Source organism: Poecilia reticulata, linkage group LG16 (assembly GCF_000633615.1).
Source record: "Poecilia reticulata strain Guanapo linkage group LG16, Guppy_female_1.0+MT, whole genome shotgun sequence".
Lineage (NCBI taxonomy): Eukaryota > Metazoa > Chordata > Actinopteri > Cyprinodontiformes > Poeciliidae > Poecilia > Poecilia reticulata.
The window spans coordinates 13,987,437-14,005,951 of record NC_024346.1 but is presented as its reverse complement, the minus strand read 5'-3'; the positions used below and the strand labels follow the sequence as shown (position 1 = coordinate 14,005,951).

The 18,515-nt window shown below is 37.7% G+C and overlaps 2 protein-coding genes across 7 annotated transcripts in view; one reads left to right on the top strand and one right to left on the bottom strand.

Moving 5' to 3' along the window:
- Positions 1-5,381, top strand: part of LOC103477924 (C-X-C chemokine receptor type 3-like) — a 12,541-nt gene extending 7,160 nt beyond the window's left edge. The window contains exons 1-4 of one of the 6 annotated variants that reach the window (XM_008431292.1): positions 774-849; positions 954-1,036; positions 3,522-3,884; positions 3,961-5,381. In XM_008431292.1, coding sequence (XP_008429514.1) covers positions 3,528-3,884; positions 3,961-4,566 — 963 coding nt within the window. In that variant the 5' untranslated portion in view covers positions 774-849; positions 954-1,036; positions 3,522-3,527 and the 3' untranslated portion in view covers positions 4,567-5,381. Of the gene's footprint in view, positions 1-612; positions 698-747; positions 850-869; positions 1,041-3,521; positions 3,885-3,960 lie in introns of those variants that run through there. The other 5 variants (XM_008431293.1, XM_008431295.1, XM_008431291.2 and 2 more) reach the window with 5 other exon arrangements.
- Positions 5,382-13,174: 7,793 nt separating this feature from the next.
- Positions 13,175-17,996, bottom strand: LOC103477925 (C-X-C chemokine receptor type 3-like). Its single transcript, XM_008431296.1, has 3 exons — positions 17,531-17,996; positions 16,236-16,583; positions 13,175-15,677 (listed from the first exon to the last, which is right to left on the bottom strand). The coding sequence occupies exons 2-3, from the start codon at positions 16,575-16,577 to the stop codon at positions 14,913-14,915; spliced, it is 1,107 nt and encodes a 368-aa protein (XP_008429518.1). The 5' UTR covers positions 16,578-16,583; positions 17,531-17,996; the 3' UTR covers positions 13,175-14,912.
- Between the last annotated feature and the right edge of the window lie 519 nt (positions 17,997-18,515).

Here is an 18,515-nt window from a genome sequence, read left to right as displayed (position 1 = left end):
TTGTTGTTGAGTTTCATTGCTAGCATAGATTAGCACTCTTTTGTTACTCATGATTCTAGCCGTTTTAATTTTTCCTATCTCTTTCTCTATTGCTCTAGTCAGTTTAATTGGGTGGATAAATCCTCCTTCTTGCTTAAATTCCACTATTGCCTTAAATTCCACTTCTCTATTCCAGTTATTTTTTTCTCTTGAACTCGTGCTGTCGTTAGTTTTTGTCTTTTTRTTGGTTTCTTCTCTGGCTTCGCTTTCTTCCGACCAACTTCTTTCCCTTTCTTGTCTTTTCCTAAGTGTTCTTTTCATTCTTGCTGACCTTGATATTACCCATTCCATTTCATTACCACTATTCCCTCCTGAAGTAGAAGCCATGCTGCTACAGTCAATGCACAGTTTATGCAATCCGCCAAATCGCTCCTACCGTCTTCGTTTGTTTGTTTGCTTGTTAGTTTGTTGCTTCCGTCCGTCCGTCCTCAAACCTGGTCCTCACCGCCCCCATGTTTTAGATGTGCCTCTATTCCAGAACAGCTGATTCAAATGATTGCATGACCATCAAGTATGCAGAAGCTTGTTAATCACCCAGAGATACAATTCAGGTGTGTGGCAGAAGGGAAATACCTAAAACATGCAGGACAGGGGGGCGCTGAGGACCAGGGTTTAGAAACACTGGTCTAGATGTTACTTTATGTGATACATTTTAAAGGTACATGAAGTGTTGTTACTGTGGAACTAAAATCTCCAGCATGGGGAAATGGGATGAGCTCGCGTTTTCTTGACAAACTTAAACATTGTAATATTTACAGTATCCATAAAAGTAAGTTCATAAGTTACTGAACTTAGTGTTACTGAACAAAAGTAAGTTCCTGTTTGTGAGACGAGTACTGTACACAAGTTGAGAAACCACACTTTGTAGTTGCTTTCTGCRGGCTACWAACCACMCACTTTTCACCTTTGCACAGTGTATATAAGCAAGATAGTTTCATTTTTCAGAGAATGTTAAGACCTTGCCAACTGTGTAGCTCATTGCATCGTCTCCCTGCTGGTATGTAAGTAATTATTGAAAAGAGATTAATGTAATTTCTGTTTTGGTTGTTTTTTTGTTTTTTTGTTTTTAATTTTTCTAAAAATGAAGTTGTAATTTTATGATAACTCCTATTCAAAAAAATTTGAAAAATGTAAATGTGGTATCAGTTTAACAAATAGGACATATCTAACAAGTCAGTAGTAAATTATTATCAGTAATAATTTAAGATGTGAAGATTGTCTCTGTTTCAAATAAAGAATCGCAGTCTAAATGAGTAGGTCGCATCAGAACTTGACAATGCTACCAAAGCTTTCCTCTCGTTAAAACAAACATTTTCAAGTGATTTTACAACTTTCTTCTGGTAATATTGTGTCTTTGTTCTTGTAATACTATAAATTTATTATTTTAATTCAAAAAATCTACTAGAGTACCCCAATACTCTGTCATAGAAAAGAAGAACTAATATGGAAAAAACTAAGACAACTCGTAATTAAAATGTGCTCTATCTTCCTGGTTTTAGTGAGAACACGAGCAGCAGCGTTCTGGATCAGCTGCAGCTGTTTGATTGATTTATTAGTCAGACCTGTGAAGACGCTGTTGCAGTAATCAATGCGGCTAAAGATAAACACATGGATGAGTTTCTCTAGATCAGGGGTGTCAAACTCCAGTCCTGAAGGGCCGCTGTCCTGCAGTTTTTAGATGTGCCACAGGTACAAAACACCTGAATCAAATGGCTTAATTACTTCCTCAGTTCTCCAGAGCCTTGCTAATGACCTAATTATTCTATTCAGGTGTGGTGCAGCAGAGGCACTTCTAAAAGTTGCAGGACACCGGCCCTCGAGGACTGAAGTTTGACACCCCTGCTCTAGATCGTGCTGAGACATCAGTCCTCTAATCCTGGAGATGTTCTTCAGGTGATAGAAGGCCGACTTTATAACCATTGTCCTTGTCTATGTACAGTCTACAGAGAAAAGGGGAAGAAAAGAAATGTAAAAGTCTATTTTTTAACATATACTTACAGCGTCTAACTCATATGTGAACTCCTCTAAAATATTTTTACAAAGCAGGCAGGGGAATTCATGTCTGTTTGACCGTTTTCTCGGCACAAAGCCGAACTGTTAAAATCACCAATCTGAATTAAATTGTGCTTAGAGTCCAATACAACTTTTAGCTAGTTCAGATTATAATGACGACTGAAAACATGTTTCCAAAATGTTTTAATCTGTTGGTTGTCTGTCGCACTTTTTAGATCAGGTTGAGCTAATGGATGCACTGAAGTTATTAAGTTAAAAATAGCTTATTGCTGTTTAATTTAATGGTGAATTTTAATCAAGGGGGAAAAAACACCAGAATCAGGAAGGGCGGTAAAGAATAGAAGAGGATGCAACTATAAAATAATTTTAAATGGAATTTACAAATGGCAGCAAGTTTCTTAGTCATATTAAAATATGAATTTTACTCACTGGTTCACTGGTTTGTCTTAATAAACCAGTGAGCCTTTTACACAGCACAAGATTTTTAAGACTTTTAATAATTATTGTCTAACTTTAAGCATCTTAATGTCTAACAGACATAGGAAACAGGAAGTGAAACCAAATAAAATTAAGCTAAAAGGTTATGTGTGCCAAATTTCACAAGAAATTTTTTGAATTTCTTGTGAAATCACTAAACTGTAAAACATTTGAAGGTGGTTTAACTTGAAAATAAAAGTCTACCTAATGCCTTAAAAATGAAACGTAAGTCAAAAAGAAAATTTTATTGATCTTAACCAAGAAATTAAAGGTCACAAAGTTGGTTTAACAACAAAAGACAAGTTGCCTAAAAATTTTTTTTAAGTTTGTTAATCTTAAATTGTAAGTTTTAACTTAATACTGTAATTTAATAATTACTTCACAATATGCAAAAAAAAAAAAACTGCTCTCGCCTAGTTAAAGAGAACACATTTCTCTATTAGTTTTACTCACTATATCAGGTTAAAATAACTACTTATTTTACTCTAAAACAATTTAAATTCTTGTTTCAAATTGCATGACCTGATCTGATTTTTATTAAATATCACAACAAATTCTGCTCAATAACATTTAATGTAAACAGATCATTATCCAACACGCACGAGTGAGATCAATGCAACACACTTCCATCTCACTCATGGCGCAACATACAAAAACAAGCCGCTAAGTACACTGGGAAATGGTTTCCACACCTGTATTTTTCTTCTTTATGTTTAAGTACTAACCTAAAACTCCAGTTTATTTAACTCTTCGAGATTTGACAAATTTAATAAAAACACAACTTACTCACACATTTAGGTTCAAAATCTAAATTTATTTGACTTAAAGGGTGGAAGATAGTAGACACAACTAAAAGTGGCTCAAATGTTTTACAGTGTATTCGACCCAGTCTTAGAATGGGTCGAATACATTATAGGTTCACTTTTTAAATTTTTTAATCCTTCATAAATTTTGAAACAAACTATAGTAAAAACCCTCCTTCTTTCTTTCAGATGTAAATGATGGAAGGGGTCATGAATCCAACAGAAGAAAGCAGATGGCCATATTATGATTATCCTTATGATGACTTCAAGGAGTATAATACTTGTGTCCTAAGCTCAAACTTTGTAAATGTGTTCCTCCCAGTTGTGTACTCACTGATATTTGTTGTGGGAATCCTGGGGAATGGATTGCTGCTGGGCGTACTGATAAAGAAAAGAAAGGTCTGGAGCACAACAGACATTTTCATCCTTCACCAAGCCGTGGCAGACATCCTGCTGTCGGTCATGCTGCCCTTCTGGGCTGTGACGTCTGCCAGTGATGCTGGATGGGTGTTTGGGACGTTCTTCTGCAAGGTCTCTGGAAGTGTTTTCAAGGTAAGTGCTGTACAGTAAGAAACACGGTCTAAAAACTGAAAACTACTTTCTGTGACTGATTTCTTTTTATTTTCAGATGAATTTATATTGTAAGAGTTTTCTCCTGGTCTGCATCAGTGTGAGCTACCTCCTCTCAATCATTCCTTCAACCAAAGACTTCATGAAGAAGAAGCCCTGGGTGGTTCATGCCTGCTGTGTGGTGGTGTGGATCCTCTCCATCCTCCTCTCTGTCCCTGACTGGATCTTCCATACAGTAATAGCACAAGAAAAAAAGATATGTATTTATGACATGGATGACCGTATCCATAACTTTTCACTAGGGCTGTACTACACATTTGGATTTGTGCTTCCCTTAATCATCCTGGTCTTTTGCTTCTTCTGCGTCGTGTGGCAGCTGCGGTGTGGCACCAAAGGCCTTCAAAATCAGAGAGCTTTCATAGTTGTAGTAGTTGTTGCTGCAGTTTTCTTTCTCTGCTGGACACCGTACAATATTACTTTTTGGGTGTACAACAATAGTGTTTATCAATGTAACAGATCTCTGAACATAGCTTTGCTTGTAACTTTTGCTGTGCGTCTCTTCCACTGTTGCCTAAATCCCATTCTGTTATTGATTGTGGGTGCTAAGTATCGACAACAGCAGCAAGTGGACCAAGACATCGAACTGACAGATCAGTTTTCTTAGAAGCTACTGGATTACCAGAGGAGCTGAGTGGGAACACAATATTGATGAAGTAACATTTTTATTTTGTCTGACTCTCATAGCTTCTTCTTTTCCTTTTTCTGGTGACCAATCAACACTGGTGAACTAAAGAAAACATTGAATATGCTGTGATTTGCTTTTATTCTTTTTACATTTTAACTAAATAAGTGTTTTTGTACTTTCTTTCAGCACCTCAATTATACAACAGATGGTTTTGATACATTAGCATAAGGTAAATGAAAACATATCAGTTTATTGAGAGCATTGTTTTATGTCTGTGAGGCTTTTTATGATTTGAGCCCAACTGAGAGTGTTCAATTGTCCATTCAAAGCCRTATTRAGCAGTCAGTCTACAGCCTTCAGTCCACATGTCTCTAATCACTGCAGTTTTTAATCGATCATAAATGTGGCATTTTTTGTGTTTACCTTCAATTACAAAGTCATTTAGCTATGTAAGAAAAATGTTAGAGAAGAAAAATGAAAGTCACACAATTCTGATTTGTATTCATCATTAATTCTGCAAGCAAATTTAAAATGTTTTATTTTTTGATCAGAGCTGGCGAGAGGTTATAAATGAAGGGTTTGTGTTCTGAAAATGTTAATGATAAAATAAATTGGGGTTGAGGCTCCTTATTTAAATTACAAATTCAATGATTATTAGCAAAATTTTGTTTCAGAGACAAGCAGTTGTTGCTGTTCAATTTTATWCTCAGAATTGACCTCAATAAGTAAAATATGCATCAACGAAATGTTTGCTTAAATAAATGAAAACCTTGATCAATAAAAAGTATTTTAACAGACACATTCTTACATGTAAAAATAAATTTTAAAAACTGAGATCTGCCAGTTCGATAAGAACAAAAAATTAAATAAAAGCCTATAAAAGTTTAATGTTTCTATGAGTTTCCTCTGTTGCAGTTTGCTTGTTTCCCTGGTGCCTCAGTGGGTTTTCTCCAGTTTATTCCCAAATCTCACAATATTTTTTTAAGTGTGTTAATTAAGAACATACTTAGTGTGTGGGWGTTRTTTGGCCTTAAGATGAACAGACGTCTCCACTCTTTCCCACCCTGCTCCTAGTATTARATCAGTTTGTTTAACAAAATAATTTGCTATTATTTTAAGTTTATTGCAAGAAGTGTGTAATAAAATACACACATAATAAAATCCTGCGCGGTGTAGTTTAGTGGTGTGACAKTATGTTGTGTTTCAGTAAGAACATGTAGTAAAAAAAAAAAAACCCACCTTCACAATCTGCTGTAAATGTCACTTAACATTCATTTGTACATAAAAAGTTTATGGATCTATGTGCTGTGAATTCCTTTACTTCCCCATCTGTTCCCAGCCGCCACACAGGCARCGATATTCATCCAAACCTTTACAGAATAGGGTGACAGGAAATGGTTTTTAGAGGGAAAAACCCCCACCAAGTWACCAGGATTAAAACTTTAAYGAGAGACAGATTCAAACRGGGACAATGTAGGAAACTATCAGTTAAAAACATAAACGTTGAAGGGTYATTACTTGATTCTGAAAGGCCTACAGGARGGAAACTAACAGTAGGTGGACAAACAAATCAAACACCCCAGAAACACGGGATCAGTCAAAGTGTACAGCACATTAMAGAACGAACAGCACCACCATGTGGCAGCTASCAAGCGGCACAGACAGTTTTCGTTTGTTTTATTTTGCAGGTGAAAGTTGCTTCGTCTATGACTGAAACCTGAMCGACCAAATACAATTTGGGGCCGAATTGATRACAGCAATAAAAGTGGCAGCACTGATTTCTTATACACCAGGAAAAAAACTTTCTCACAGATGTGAATGATGGAAGTTTCTATTAATTCATCAGATGAAGATCATGGTGGGCAGACCTGGCAGACGACTTTGGGGTTGCTTTCAGTCTGACAGAGTATGGAACTCGAAGCAGTGTCTGTTCCTGTCCCAGAGTTTCATCAAAACTGGACACAGAAAAACAGGGCATGCCTTTTTTACCATCTCTGTAAAAATAATATTTTGAAGTTATGTGGGCCTGCTTCATTCAATATACGCAAGACATTAAGCTGTGATGTTAAGTTAGGAGGATTTTACAGGGCTTTTCAGTGTGAAAAACTATTTCGACACTTTACACACTTCTGTGGCCTTGCTACTGCAGAAAACACCAGGAACTGTCTGAATAGGTAATCTTGTTACACCATCACTCTGCATGACAATTGCCATCTCAATAATCACTGCACTTGTTGACATGTACAAAACTCCCATAATGTTAATTTTGAAGAAGACTTCAGCCATTATTTGACATGCACAGTGTCTTTACTGTAATTCCAAAAAACTAAATCACATACAGAGAGACAGAATATCTACGCCAGCCCATTTGTTCAATATTTTGAGCGTTATTTGAGGCCTCGGTAATTTATTGTGACCYGGTACAGGACTTGTGCCAAGAATCTTTCTGTATCCTTTTCAGTCCCACTTTTCTTGGATAAATTGTACAAATAAAGAGAAACTCTCAAAACTTTCTGTACTATTCGAGTATTGCTGTCACCAACTTTACTCCAGGGACTTAACATTTCAGGAACAAAATCAATAAACAACTTTCGTCAGACAAGTTCAAACAGGAATATTTTACTGTATGTGATTTTTCCAAACTTCCTGTAAGTACAGTTTATATAAGGACAAGATTATTATATGGAAATTATATTTAGCCTAAAAAAATATATTTATATAGCCAAGGTTTCACGTCTTCTGTTTGGTTGTCTTTGGGGGAAGTTTTACAATATTCAGTTTCTGTGATTTTAAAAATGTTTGTTGCTCTCCTTACTTTTAGCCGAGATTTCAGCCTCATTGAGCTTTGACAAGAAATGTTTCGGTAACTTGCTAGCAGAGCTGTGTAAAGAATAGAAAGCACAGACTTGATCTGTTAAAATGTACTTGCCTCAACTTGAACAGTACGGTTTTTCTCTCTCACTCTTTGCTTGCTTCAAGATAAACAAAATAAGACAAAGACGAAACTGAAAATGTTRCCGTTTTTATTATTATTATAGTTACAGTCATTGCATTCCTGCTCATAAGATCTRGTGTGACGCAGCAGCACTGCTCCCTTGTGRTCAGGGTTTGATGTCCAACCCACCAGAGAYGTGTCTTTATTTCTGGTCTGGTACGACCACAAGAGTTCTCGTCTCTCATTCTTCTGTTTAATCTCGCTTTAGACTAAATCTAACTTCTGGTGTYCAGGTTTGTGAACTATGGCATCTGTTAACTACAGTTTGATGAGTTAATATTTCATGTTTTAGATTGGCCTCATAAACTGTAATGGAAACACAAGCTCATATACTGTTATTTGATTTTGCTTGAATAACCAATCCAGTTTTTACTTTCATTATCTAGTGGATTTTATGTTTATAACAGTATATAAAAAGACAACTAATGGTGCAATTCTCTGACATGTTCTCAGTTTATCAGTGCACATCGGTTCAACACAGTCACAACAATGATTCAGTAATGTTCACAATGCAGTCACATGTTCCTCTTACTGATAGGGTGGCAGTTCAGCCCATTCACATCCACTGGAAGAAGCATAAAGGATTTCTGGATCCACACCAGTCAAGAAAGTTATTTAATAAGTTGAGCAATGCCAGATACTGATCAGTTCCGATTATCCCAGAATAATTAACACTTGATTTCTACTTCAGACATGAGAAAAGACAAGCAGAGGTCTAAAACTAGTGAGGGTCAAATAAGTACCTAGAGGTTATGCTCATGTTAGTCTCATAAAAGTGTATGGTATATTTTAACCAGTCAAAGTTCAGCACTCGCCTGTWAGCAATGTTGAATGTTGATSCCAAAGGAACTGGGAGAATTTGCACATTTTAAGGAATCCCCTCAAACACTTTTTCAGTCTTTTAGAGCAGTGTTTCCCAATCCTGGTCCTCAAGGCACACTGCCCTGCATGTTTTAGATGTTTCTCTGCTTTAACACACCTGATTCAGATATAGGCTGATAATCAGCTACTGAAATCAGGTTTAGGAAAAGATYTAAAATATGTAGTCTGCGGGCTGCACAGTGGCGCAGTTGGTAGASCTGTTGCCTTGCAGCAAGAAGGTTCTGGGTTCGATTTCCKGCCTGGTCTTTCTGCATGGAGTTTGCATGTTCTCCCTATGCATGCGTGGGTTTTCTCCGGGTACTCCGGTTTCCTCCCACAGTCCAAAAACATGACTGTCAGGTTAATTAGCCTCTCCAAATTGCTCCTAGGTGTGAATGTGTGTGTGCAAGGTTGTGTGTCTCTGTGTTGCCCTGCGACAGACTGGCAACCTGTCCAGGGTGACCCCGCCTCTCGCCCGGAGCGTTAGCTGGAGATTGGCACCAGCACCCCTCCCGACCCCACTGAGGGACAAGGGTGCAAGAAAATGGATGGATGGATATGTAGTCTGCATTGTGGACCAGGGTTGTGAGACACTGTTTTAGAGGATGTCTGCATCATTCATATTATTTGAATGAAACATTAAAAGTCAGCAACATTAATTAAAGGGAAGCTGAGAAAGTAATCAATGTTTTTACATAAAGTAGAGGAAATCATGGACAACTAAAGGCCATCAAACAGTGGCATTCTGGAGCTTGGTTACTCCAGATTAATGATAGCCATTGGTTGTTCTGATTAAAACCTAACAAATTCAAATCAAAGCATTTGAAGGAAGYTGATCCAAAGATAAGGAGATTTAAAGTACTACATTAATTATGGCCTTTTATCTACCTCAATAGTTTTGAATTCAAAACCACTTCCTCTGAAAACAATATTTTACGTAACTGAATCTAAAGTCCATTCCCAAACTATTTYCTGATTTTATCTTTTAATTCAGATCACAATTTGTGGATTTTATTTCAGCAAATTCAAGGGAAGGTTTTTTTTTTGTATTTGTACTGAAAAGTTTAAAATAAGAAGTGGTAAACTTCTGCCATGCTCATTGCTTTTACAAAAACAGGTGTAAGAAATTTCCTGTACAAAATGAAAATAGAACAAGCTCTACTGTAGCTACATGTGACATAAAATAAAAATGAAAATGCACAACAGTTTAATTTCACTAATTTTATTCCAAAATTAAATACGAATCATCTTCCAAAGGCTCAAATTGGCCTTTGATGTAGTAAACTCTGTCAGATAAAACAAAATAAAGCTGGATTTAACTTTGTACAATGGAGAAATTGTTAATTTTTTTCAGAACAGTTCAGAATAGTTCAGTACTCAGTGTGGTGATACTGTGGCTGTTAAGCAAGTTTTAGTCGTGTGTCTGTTTCTCCTGACCGCAGGCCAACTCCCCGCAAATTCCAGGCTGCGCTACTGGCAACAAGTCAACACAGCTTCCTGCAGGCATTCAGCTTTTAACTCTGTCAAGCTTCTGCATCAAACCACAAATGCAAGAGTGAATGTGCATTAGGAACAGAAACATTTTATGTGCATTTAGCAAGAGTCGACTGTTTTTGAATCCTTTTGATTGTGGAAGATCAGYATTTTTTCTGASTTAAGAGTCTGTGATGGTTTTGATATCTGACGTGTTTTCACAAAATCATTGGTCCTCCTTAATGTCTGYAGTCTCARACGGTACTCTTGCCACGTTGGTGTTACTTTTGCTTTCTGCTTTCACTTTGCTCCTTCTGGTTCTAATTTGTTCATCTGTACCCCTAGATTACCTTTACTCCTTTGCTCCTTCAGTTTAATATGAAGCCAAGGTTTCTTTAGTCATTGCCCTATCTGTTGTTGGGTTACCACATCCGGCCTTATTGTTTTTTTGTGCTTCCTTTTGATACATTCTGGGTTATATTCAATTGCCATATTCCTTCCTATGATTAAAGCTATTTTAAAKTTCTTCTACCTGCTTCTACCTTTCCAGTTCAGCATTTGGTTTGGCAGTTTCCAACTTTATGACATTTTGCACTTTGATATGTTTCCATGACACTGGGTTCATGCATAACAACTAAAGTATACGCTGCTCAGCAACACAGTAGCTATTGCAGCTGACGTAACTTYAAGATAACCTCATGCAATGTCTAAATATCAGCAAATAATTAAGAAATTTCTGTTGTTTAAAGGAGTTAGTTTCAAAGAAGAAAACCCTTGATGCCGTTCTGAGGAAATCATTTAMGTCATTCAAACAGGAAGCCTGAGAAGGTGTAAAAGCAAACTCACAACCTAAACCACATCGGTACATCTGCAACAAGCAGCTATATCTAACAGATGAAAAAAGTGTGCTACAGTATGTGTAACCTTTAACTTATGCTAAAAAAAAACCTTCAACAGTGTGTCTCCACTGTTTCCACTTCATTTACATTAAACACAAACGTTTCCTTCCAGCAGATTGGAGGGATTTGAGTTGGCTCACTGTAAGTTTGTGGCTCCAGGAGCCAACAGCGGAGCATTGTGAGCTCTTCCTCCCTTGAGACGTCTGTATTCAGTCACCCTGGTTCTGCAATGCCAAGTAATCCAACCAGGTTTACCTTAATTGCAAACTGATTGTTCAAGTCAATCATCTGACCTTTTGACGAAGGCCGAAAGCACATCTGACTCTGACAAAAGCTAGAGATGCAAAAGCAGCTTAGTCATTGTGTCTTTATGTCATTTTCTTTATGCATGAAGACCTTCAGCACTTGGAGACAATGAAAGCGAAACAGTGACGAATGTGCACAGACCTGAACAGAGCAACAGATACCTTATACAGGCATTATAATCAGAACCCACCCTTGACCTGACTGTATAGTTTCCAGTCACTCCATTTTTAAACCAGAGAATACTGAAATAGATGTAGCTCTTATTTTACTCTCGTCTTAATTCAGCAAACCTGTAGGTTTCCTGATGAGGCTTCTTATAGTAAGCTTTGGTTTGTCGTTGTACTTTCTTTGCGAGGTTGATTAATTAAACTGGCAGCGTTATCTCACAGCAGAACGGAAACATGATTTTCAAGATTTTATTTTCAAATGTAAATCTGCAAAGTATGGAATGCATTTTTATTCAACCCCTTTTAATCTGATACCACTGAATTAAAAGCAAAGAACAAGTAGAACCCACCTGAATGTAATTTATCCTCACTATTAATCCATATTTTTCTATTCTGTGAAGGCGTCAAACATTGCAAGCGATCAATACTGAAATAAACAACATCACAATRATACCTGAAAGGTCAAGAGAAGGCTTGAAGTAAGGWTAGATCATAAAACATCTCACTGAGAGCTGTGTAACCCGAAGAGCATTTCACAAATCAAGCAACAACATGGTTGTCTACTTAAACTGACAGACGAAGCAAGATGAGATTAACCAAAGAAGGAGCCAAGAGGCCCAAAGCAGAATCTGTCACCATGACGACCTTTAGTCATGCACTCCATAAATCTAGCCTTTATAGAAGAACATAAGGAGACGTGCAGAAAGTCATCAGACATCTCACTTGCACTTTCCCACAAGCTATTTAGTGGACATAGTCGACATGTGGACAAAGATGCCAAAATAAGAGCAAAATTAAACTTTGAACAACATGAGTGAACAGAAATGCATGCTTTTTCAGATTTTAGTTTTGTGTTGATTTGTGTCTGTCTACAACATTAAGYCACAATAATAAAGCTTGTGGATGCAGCAAGACAAAATCTGAAAAGTTCAAGATACATTAACAGTTTTGTAATTATTGATGAGGACAGTTAATGGATTTGACAAGTTTTTATGTATAGTAGGTTTAAATTTGTGGAATTTAATGAGGATTTTCTTGAGGGTGAGGAAAAGCCCTCTCAAAATAACAGACTAGGGCTTATCATATCTAAGAGGCTGGCAAGAAACACCATTAAACTAGCAGTCAGTAATCAGCAATGTCATATTTTTACATGGTTTTATGCTCTTCATCTTCCTTTACATATTCTTAACAGTCTTAGCTCCGGCAGGAAATAGCAACTCAGTCCTAAAGACTGAAAAGAAATGTCACTCACATCTGAAGTGTCTGATCTTGTAGCCAAGCATTTTCCGTAATGAGCTCATATCATAGGACATGAACTGTAAGCAAACTTTCATAGCCACCTCAAACAGGAAGCAGAACTGAAATCTAACTGCTTCCCTCATGAATGTACAGYAAGTTTCCAGAACATTCACCTCAGTTTACATTTGTAGTCAATGTGAGGGGTTGATAATAGACAYTTTTTGCAAGTTATAACTTGCAAACTGGATTAGGGGTTTAWAACGATTTTTGTTTTTCAGGAGGTTTACTTTGATCCTCTGCAGACAGACTTTTTTCTCCTCCAAAGTCTCTGGTTTCCCACCCACCTAACAGACCAAGGCCTCAAACACAAAGCACTCCATAGTGCTTTTCACCATGCACAAAGCTCCACTATAAAACAACCACACAGCTGGAAAYGCTGGCATCTCGGCTGGGGTTTCCGTCACCTGACAGATGACAWTGGTGTCATCTCTTCTTAGACAAATGGAACTAATCCAGACAAACAAAAACACATACAAAATTTGATGGCAAAAATAAATTCCTCACTATCACTGATCTCTTTAACACAGAGCCCTGCACAATCCTGGAAAGGATGTGTTGYTTAAGATCAGAAAAGAGAAACCAGAGCGTAAAACGGAAAGTGAAACAGTTTATTGGGTGTAACCGCATAGCTTCTGAATACAGTTGCTGAAGCTTTTCATCTCCACGGGGATAAAATGTAACATAGTACACTTGATAAGGAAATAACACTGATAAGACAAAGAGCTTATAGCATCTGGCTCTAGTTTTGACATATATTGCAATCAGAAGTATTCAAAATCCAAAGATTTTAAAGCTTCTTAAAYGTAACTTCTCTGCAAAGAACAACATTTTGTTTCAATTGCTATTTTATGAGTTGAATGATACAAAAAATAACCACAAATAAGCTTGATTAAGTACTTTCCTGTTAGCTAGGATAGTCATGCCAAGTATTCAACCCATGCCTACCGTTTTTAAATTTGACTGAACATCTGAACATTTTTGTGGTCTTAAGTGGAGATAAAACATTATCATTCCTTTGGAAACTCTTTATTCATCCCTCATTTACCTTATCTGTGATGCAAATTCAATGTGATTTGCAATTATGGGAAAGATTAAAATAAAATAAAAAGCCAATACCCAAAGTAAGTTAGGGATAAAATTTCTCCTAAAAACGTAACATCCAAAAAATACACCATTAGGAGCATTGTAAGGATGGGACAGCTGCAAACCTACTTAGCTGTGGTAGGGTGGCCAAAACGTMATCAATAACCATCAGCAGCTAACTCARGACAYCTAAGACAAACCCCAATGTGACTGAAAGACACCTGCAGGTTTACCTGGTGAAGCCTGGTACAAGGCAAATAAAGACTTRGACTGGATATACAAAGACACCATTGCACAATTTCAAGACACACACTTGGATTGACCATACATCAAAAGCACATGAAGGAATCTGAACAAGACTACGAAGTTCTGGGAGATGATTCAGTCTACTAATGAAGCCAAACTGGACCTGTTTGGACACCTGGATCAGGTGTATGTCTGGCATTGAAGACTGATGACGAACGGTCAAGCATGGAGGTGAGTGCGTTCCGTTTATCAGAAACAGAAATTGCAATCTTGATCATGTGTCTGGCCTAKTGGATATTAACAAACACCATGCAGGCCATTCAAAAGAGGAACACGTTGCTCTCTGTTGAAAAATCTAACCTTCTGATCATTGGACTCTCCAGCAAGCTATTGACCAGAAGTAYGACTCTGATTCAATCACAGATGATTTAGAAAAAATTCCCATGCTTGAGTGGCCTTTGACAAAAGATTRAAACTGGAATGACAATGTCTAAAACCTAAACAAGGCAGTAGCAGCACAGAGAAGCGTAATCAAACACAATTTCCATTTGAACTTTGAAGTTAAGTCAAAATAACTTGTATATTAAAAGACATTTTGACATTTGTCAGTTTTCTTCATCCACATTATTACAGTGACTTGAGATGAAGAGGTTGAATATTTCTGATTGCAAGTGTCATTAGTTAAAACGTGTAATATGACACTTCTGCGTACTTGGTACATGTAAAATAACATATATTCCATTAATATGAAACACAACCATAGCAATATWATGTATAWAAATAKCTCAATACTTTTTAAGTAAAAATGATAAGCTTAGATTGTGCAGCAAGAATGTGAAATATTTATGTGACCATGATGAGGCTTGGAAACTTTCACATTACACAATTTGGGTCTTTTCCCTTTTATTCTTTATATACATCAACTTTCCACATTCCAGTCTTTTGACTTTAAAACTTCCCCTTTCTGAGCAGGACGTCCTTCAGGTGACGTCYGAGTCACTCTGGGGTATTTTTGTTGATCATTGCTTGCTTTACTTGTTGTTCTGCACTCGTCATCTGTTTCATCTCTTCCTGTGAGSGACGCTGGTCATGTGGCGCCTCCACGCCCAGCTCCCACAGTGAGCTCTTGCCTTCAGCCTTAGCACATTTAATGACGCTAAATACTGCTTTCCGGAAGTTTCCACAAAACAAAAAATATAAAGGAGGCCTGAGGCAGGCACTGACGCAGCTTACAACAGAGGTGACTTTCACAGCTGTTTTTAAAGAATTAGTATGATCTACAAACACGTTTCTGCACAAGTCTTTCGTTGTGTAGCAGATGATGTCTATGAAGAGAGTGATGTTGTAGGGGATCCAGCAGAGTAGGAAAGCTCCCACCAGAGACAGGATGAGCAGAACAGGYCTTATCCTGATCTGGTGATTGGATCTGCGTCGTATAATGATGTGGGAACAGAACACGATTTGGACAAGTGCAGGGAGCAAGAAGCCGACTCCAAGGTGGAGCGCACGTGAGATTAGCTGCCAGTCAACTTTAGTTTTGGGGTTAGAGTGAGCAGAGAGGGCTTTTCCTGGCATTGATTCAGTGTTGACAAGAAAAATCCCATCCAGGACGGTAAGGGTGATAGAAACGAGCCACACCAGCAGAGAGGCCAGGGTGGCCAACGTGGCTCTGTGGCTTCTATACAAGCTGGCATGTATGGAGGACAGGTAGTTATCCAGACAGATGCAAACCAGAAGAAAGGCCCCAACATATAGGTTGATCTAGAAAAAGAAAAACAAAGTCAGAAGAAAGCCTCTTATGGAAGTCACTAAAAATATTCCCACGGCCTCAGGAAATGGACTATTTTATCCAGTCAGTCACAGTTTGACTAGATTGGTTTGGATAATATGTCTGACATACTTCAAGGATCTTTGTAGCATCTTTGGCAAGGACATATTCTTTAAATCCTGTTAAAAAGGTATTTAGGGCATCTTACCATCACTTCTGCAACAATGCCAAAATTGTTAGCGTGTTATAGTTATGTAGTAATATTGTTATAGTTAGGGGTTATATTTCTAACTTGGACTTGGTCCTATGCAGAGTTTTGGCACTACATCAAGAAACCCATTGAATATAATTAATTTCCTTCACTTACATCTCCCAGACAAAACCTGGAAAGCTCAGATGTTATATAAGRAAAGTTTGTGTTCCCAGAGCAGTGTCTCATTAGAGATTTTTTTTTTTTATAAACAGGAAATAGACAGCTGTTGCAGCCAAATTATTTCCACAGAGCAGAAATCTCTTTCACTTTCACTGTCAGATCTCAACACAAAACCTACCTTAAAAAAAGCTCCAAAGACCATGAGGACAGTCTGTGAGCAAAATCCACAGCTTTGAGTGGCATGGACAGCATAGAAGGGCAGGGTCACCAGSAGCAGGATGTCCACCACACCTAGCTGGAGAATAAAGCTGTCCGATGTTCTCCAGGGTCGCCTCTTCTTAGCCAGGACTGCCAGGAGAAGTCCATTCCCCAGCAACCCAACAATCACCAATACGGAGAACAGAATCGGGATCCACACTGCCTTACGGGCATCCTCATCTTCATATTCGTAGTCGTAGTCATTGTCATAGTCGTAGTCGGAGGGTTGAGTCTGGTTAAACAGTCCATCCAAAATGACCATTGTAAGCTTATGAGACACAGAAACAGGAGAGAATTCAGAAGTGATGCAGCTTCTCAGCACCTCAAAAGCAAACATTTATACTCTCCAGTCTCTCTCTCTCTCTCTTTGCAGCAGAGCAGAACTATTTAAAAAATATTCCTTTGGGAAATCCAGCTAATAATCCAGCCTATRTCTAAGACTCAGACTCAGTGGTGCAATGTCAATGTGACGCAATTTWAAAAAAACCCAATTCCTGTTAGTCACTCACGCATGAACACAGTTTTATAATTCAATATAAATTTAGCCAGACATGSAGTCTGTCAACTCCATGTCAAAGGTTTGTTGTAAAACATTTATTTGAGATAAAATCTGTCCTCCAAAAAACAAGTTGTGTGAGCACATACCTAGGATGACATCACGTTAGGCATAAGAGTTTTAAGTACATACATTTATATTTCAATGTTTTTCCAGCTGCTTACTCATACATATTGAGAGAAATTCCTTCTAAAAAATAGCTCACTGGAAATCCGCAGTAAAACTTTTACTGTGTAAGCGTTCGTCAGCATTATTTACGACAATAATTTATCACGAGWACAAAGACAGAGAGATTTATTAGAAAAATACATAGCCCGCCAGAGTGTACACAAATGCAGCTGATCATTATTTACCTCTTRTGATGTCATCAAGTCAGAAACGAAAAGTAGAGGGTTTTTTTTAAATCCTCCTCTGTGCTTTTTAAAGTAACGTGTTTTGGGAACTCATGAAGTGGAAACTCACACTTCCCAACCTCACCGTGTTAGTGTTGAAAATGTCAACTCCAGCTACGCTTTCAACCTTAAGCACATTTACAACAAGCTTCGGTCATTTGCATTTGACAACATACCGAGACCTTGTCGAAACTAAAAGGTGAATGCAAACGACAGTTTTCAGTAGCAGACAAAAGAAGTTGYGCGACCATAAAAGTGATCACTTACCGATATCCCCCGTAGGGTTTCAGCTGCAGAGTTTATTGAGGCGTCACTGTGCAGAAATAAACGCAACAGTTTGCAGCCAACTCGACTCGGACAGTAAAAGAGACGCTCCCGGTTTTTGGTAAGATGCCAGACGTTTTGCAGCAGCTGACAAGCGGCTGTTAAGTTCCGCGGAAACACAAACCCCTGCTCACACACAGACCTTGTTGGTATTCTTAATTATACGTCAACCATCATGACTATTTATTAGCAAACGAAACCCTTCGTAGCGAGAGTTTGGGGGTGGATCTTCAGAAACAAAAACGAAAAAGAAAGACATCAAAACTGACAGGAGAACGCGCACCTGCCGGAAGTTGTGCGTCTCTGAGGCAGATCTGACTGTGAAGTAAAGTCACAGAATAAATTAAGACGAACAAAGACAGACTTTAATTCTTTTCCTCACTTTGCTGCTTTGGATTTTACAATTCGCTTTTTGTGTTCCTTTTTCGTCAATTGACATGAMCTGAAGCCTTTTGGTTGTATTATTTTTCAAAATAAATTCTGTAATGAAACATATTTACCTAAATACAAATATAAACCTTATAAAAATTAACACAAAGAACTGTTTGAATTAGCACGTTGCGGTTTTTTCAGTTAACTGGAAAAAAATAATATGCCACAACSAAATATTTTAAAGCGCTACAGTACAATTTTGAAGACAACCTTTTCTCACTTCCGCARACGTCAGTGTTGAAGTGACTTGACATCCAATGTGTGAAAAACACAAAGAGATGCGGCACTAACAGGACATATCCACCAGAGGGAGCTGTTGTATCTGATTAAAAACARACTTGTCACTTATTTGGCGGAAAAAAGTAACARGGTTTTCATTCTTCCAGGTGAAATTTATTTAAATGTAATATTTTAGTGGGAACAGTAGGATTAAGTGAGGAATAATCTAGCGTCTGTTATTACCCTGTTGGGTAATAACATGTCCCACATGTGCACT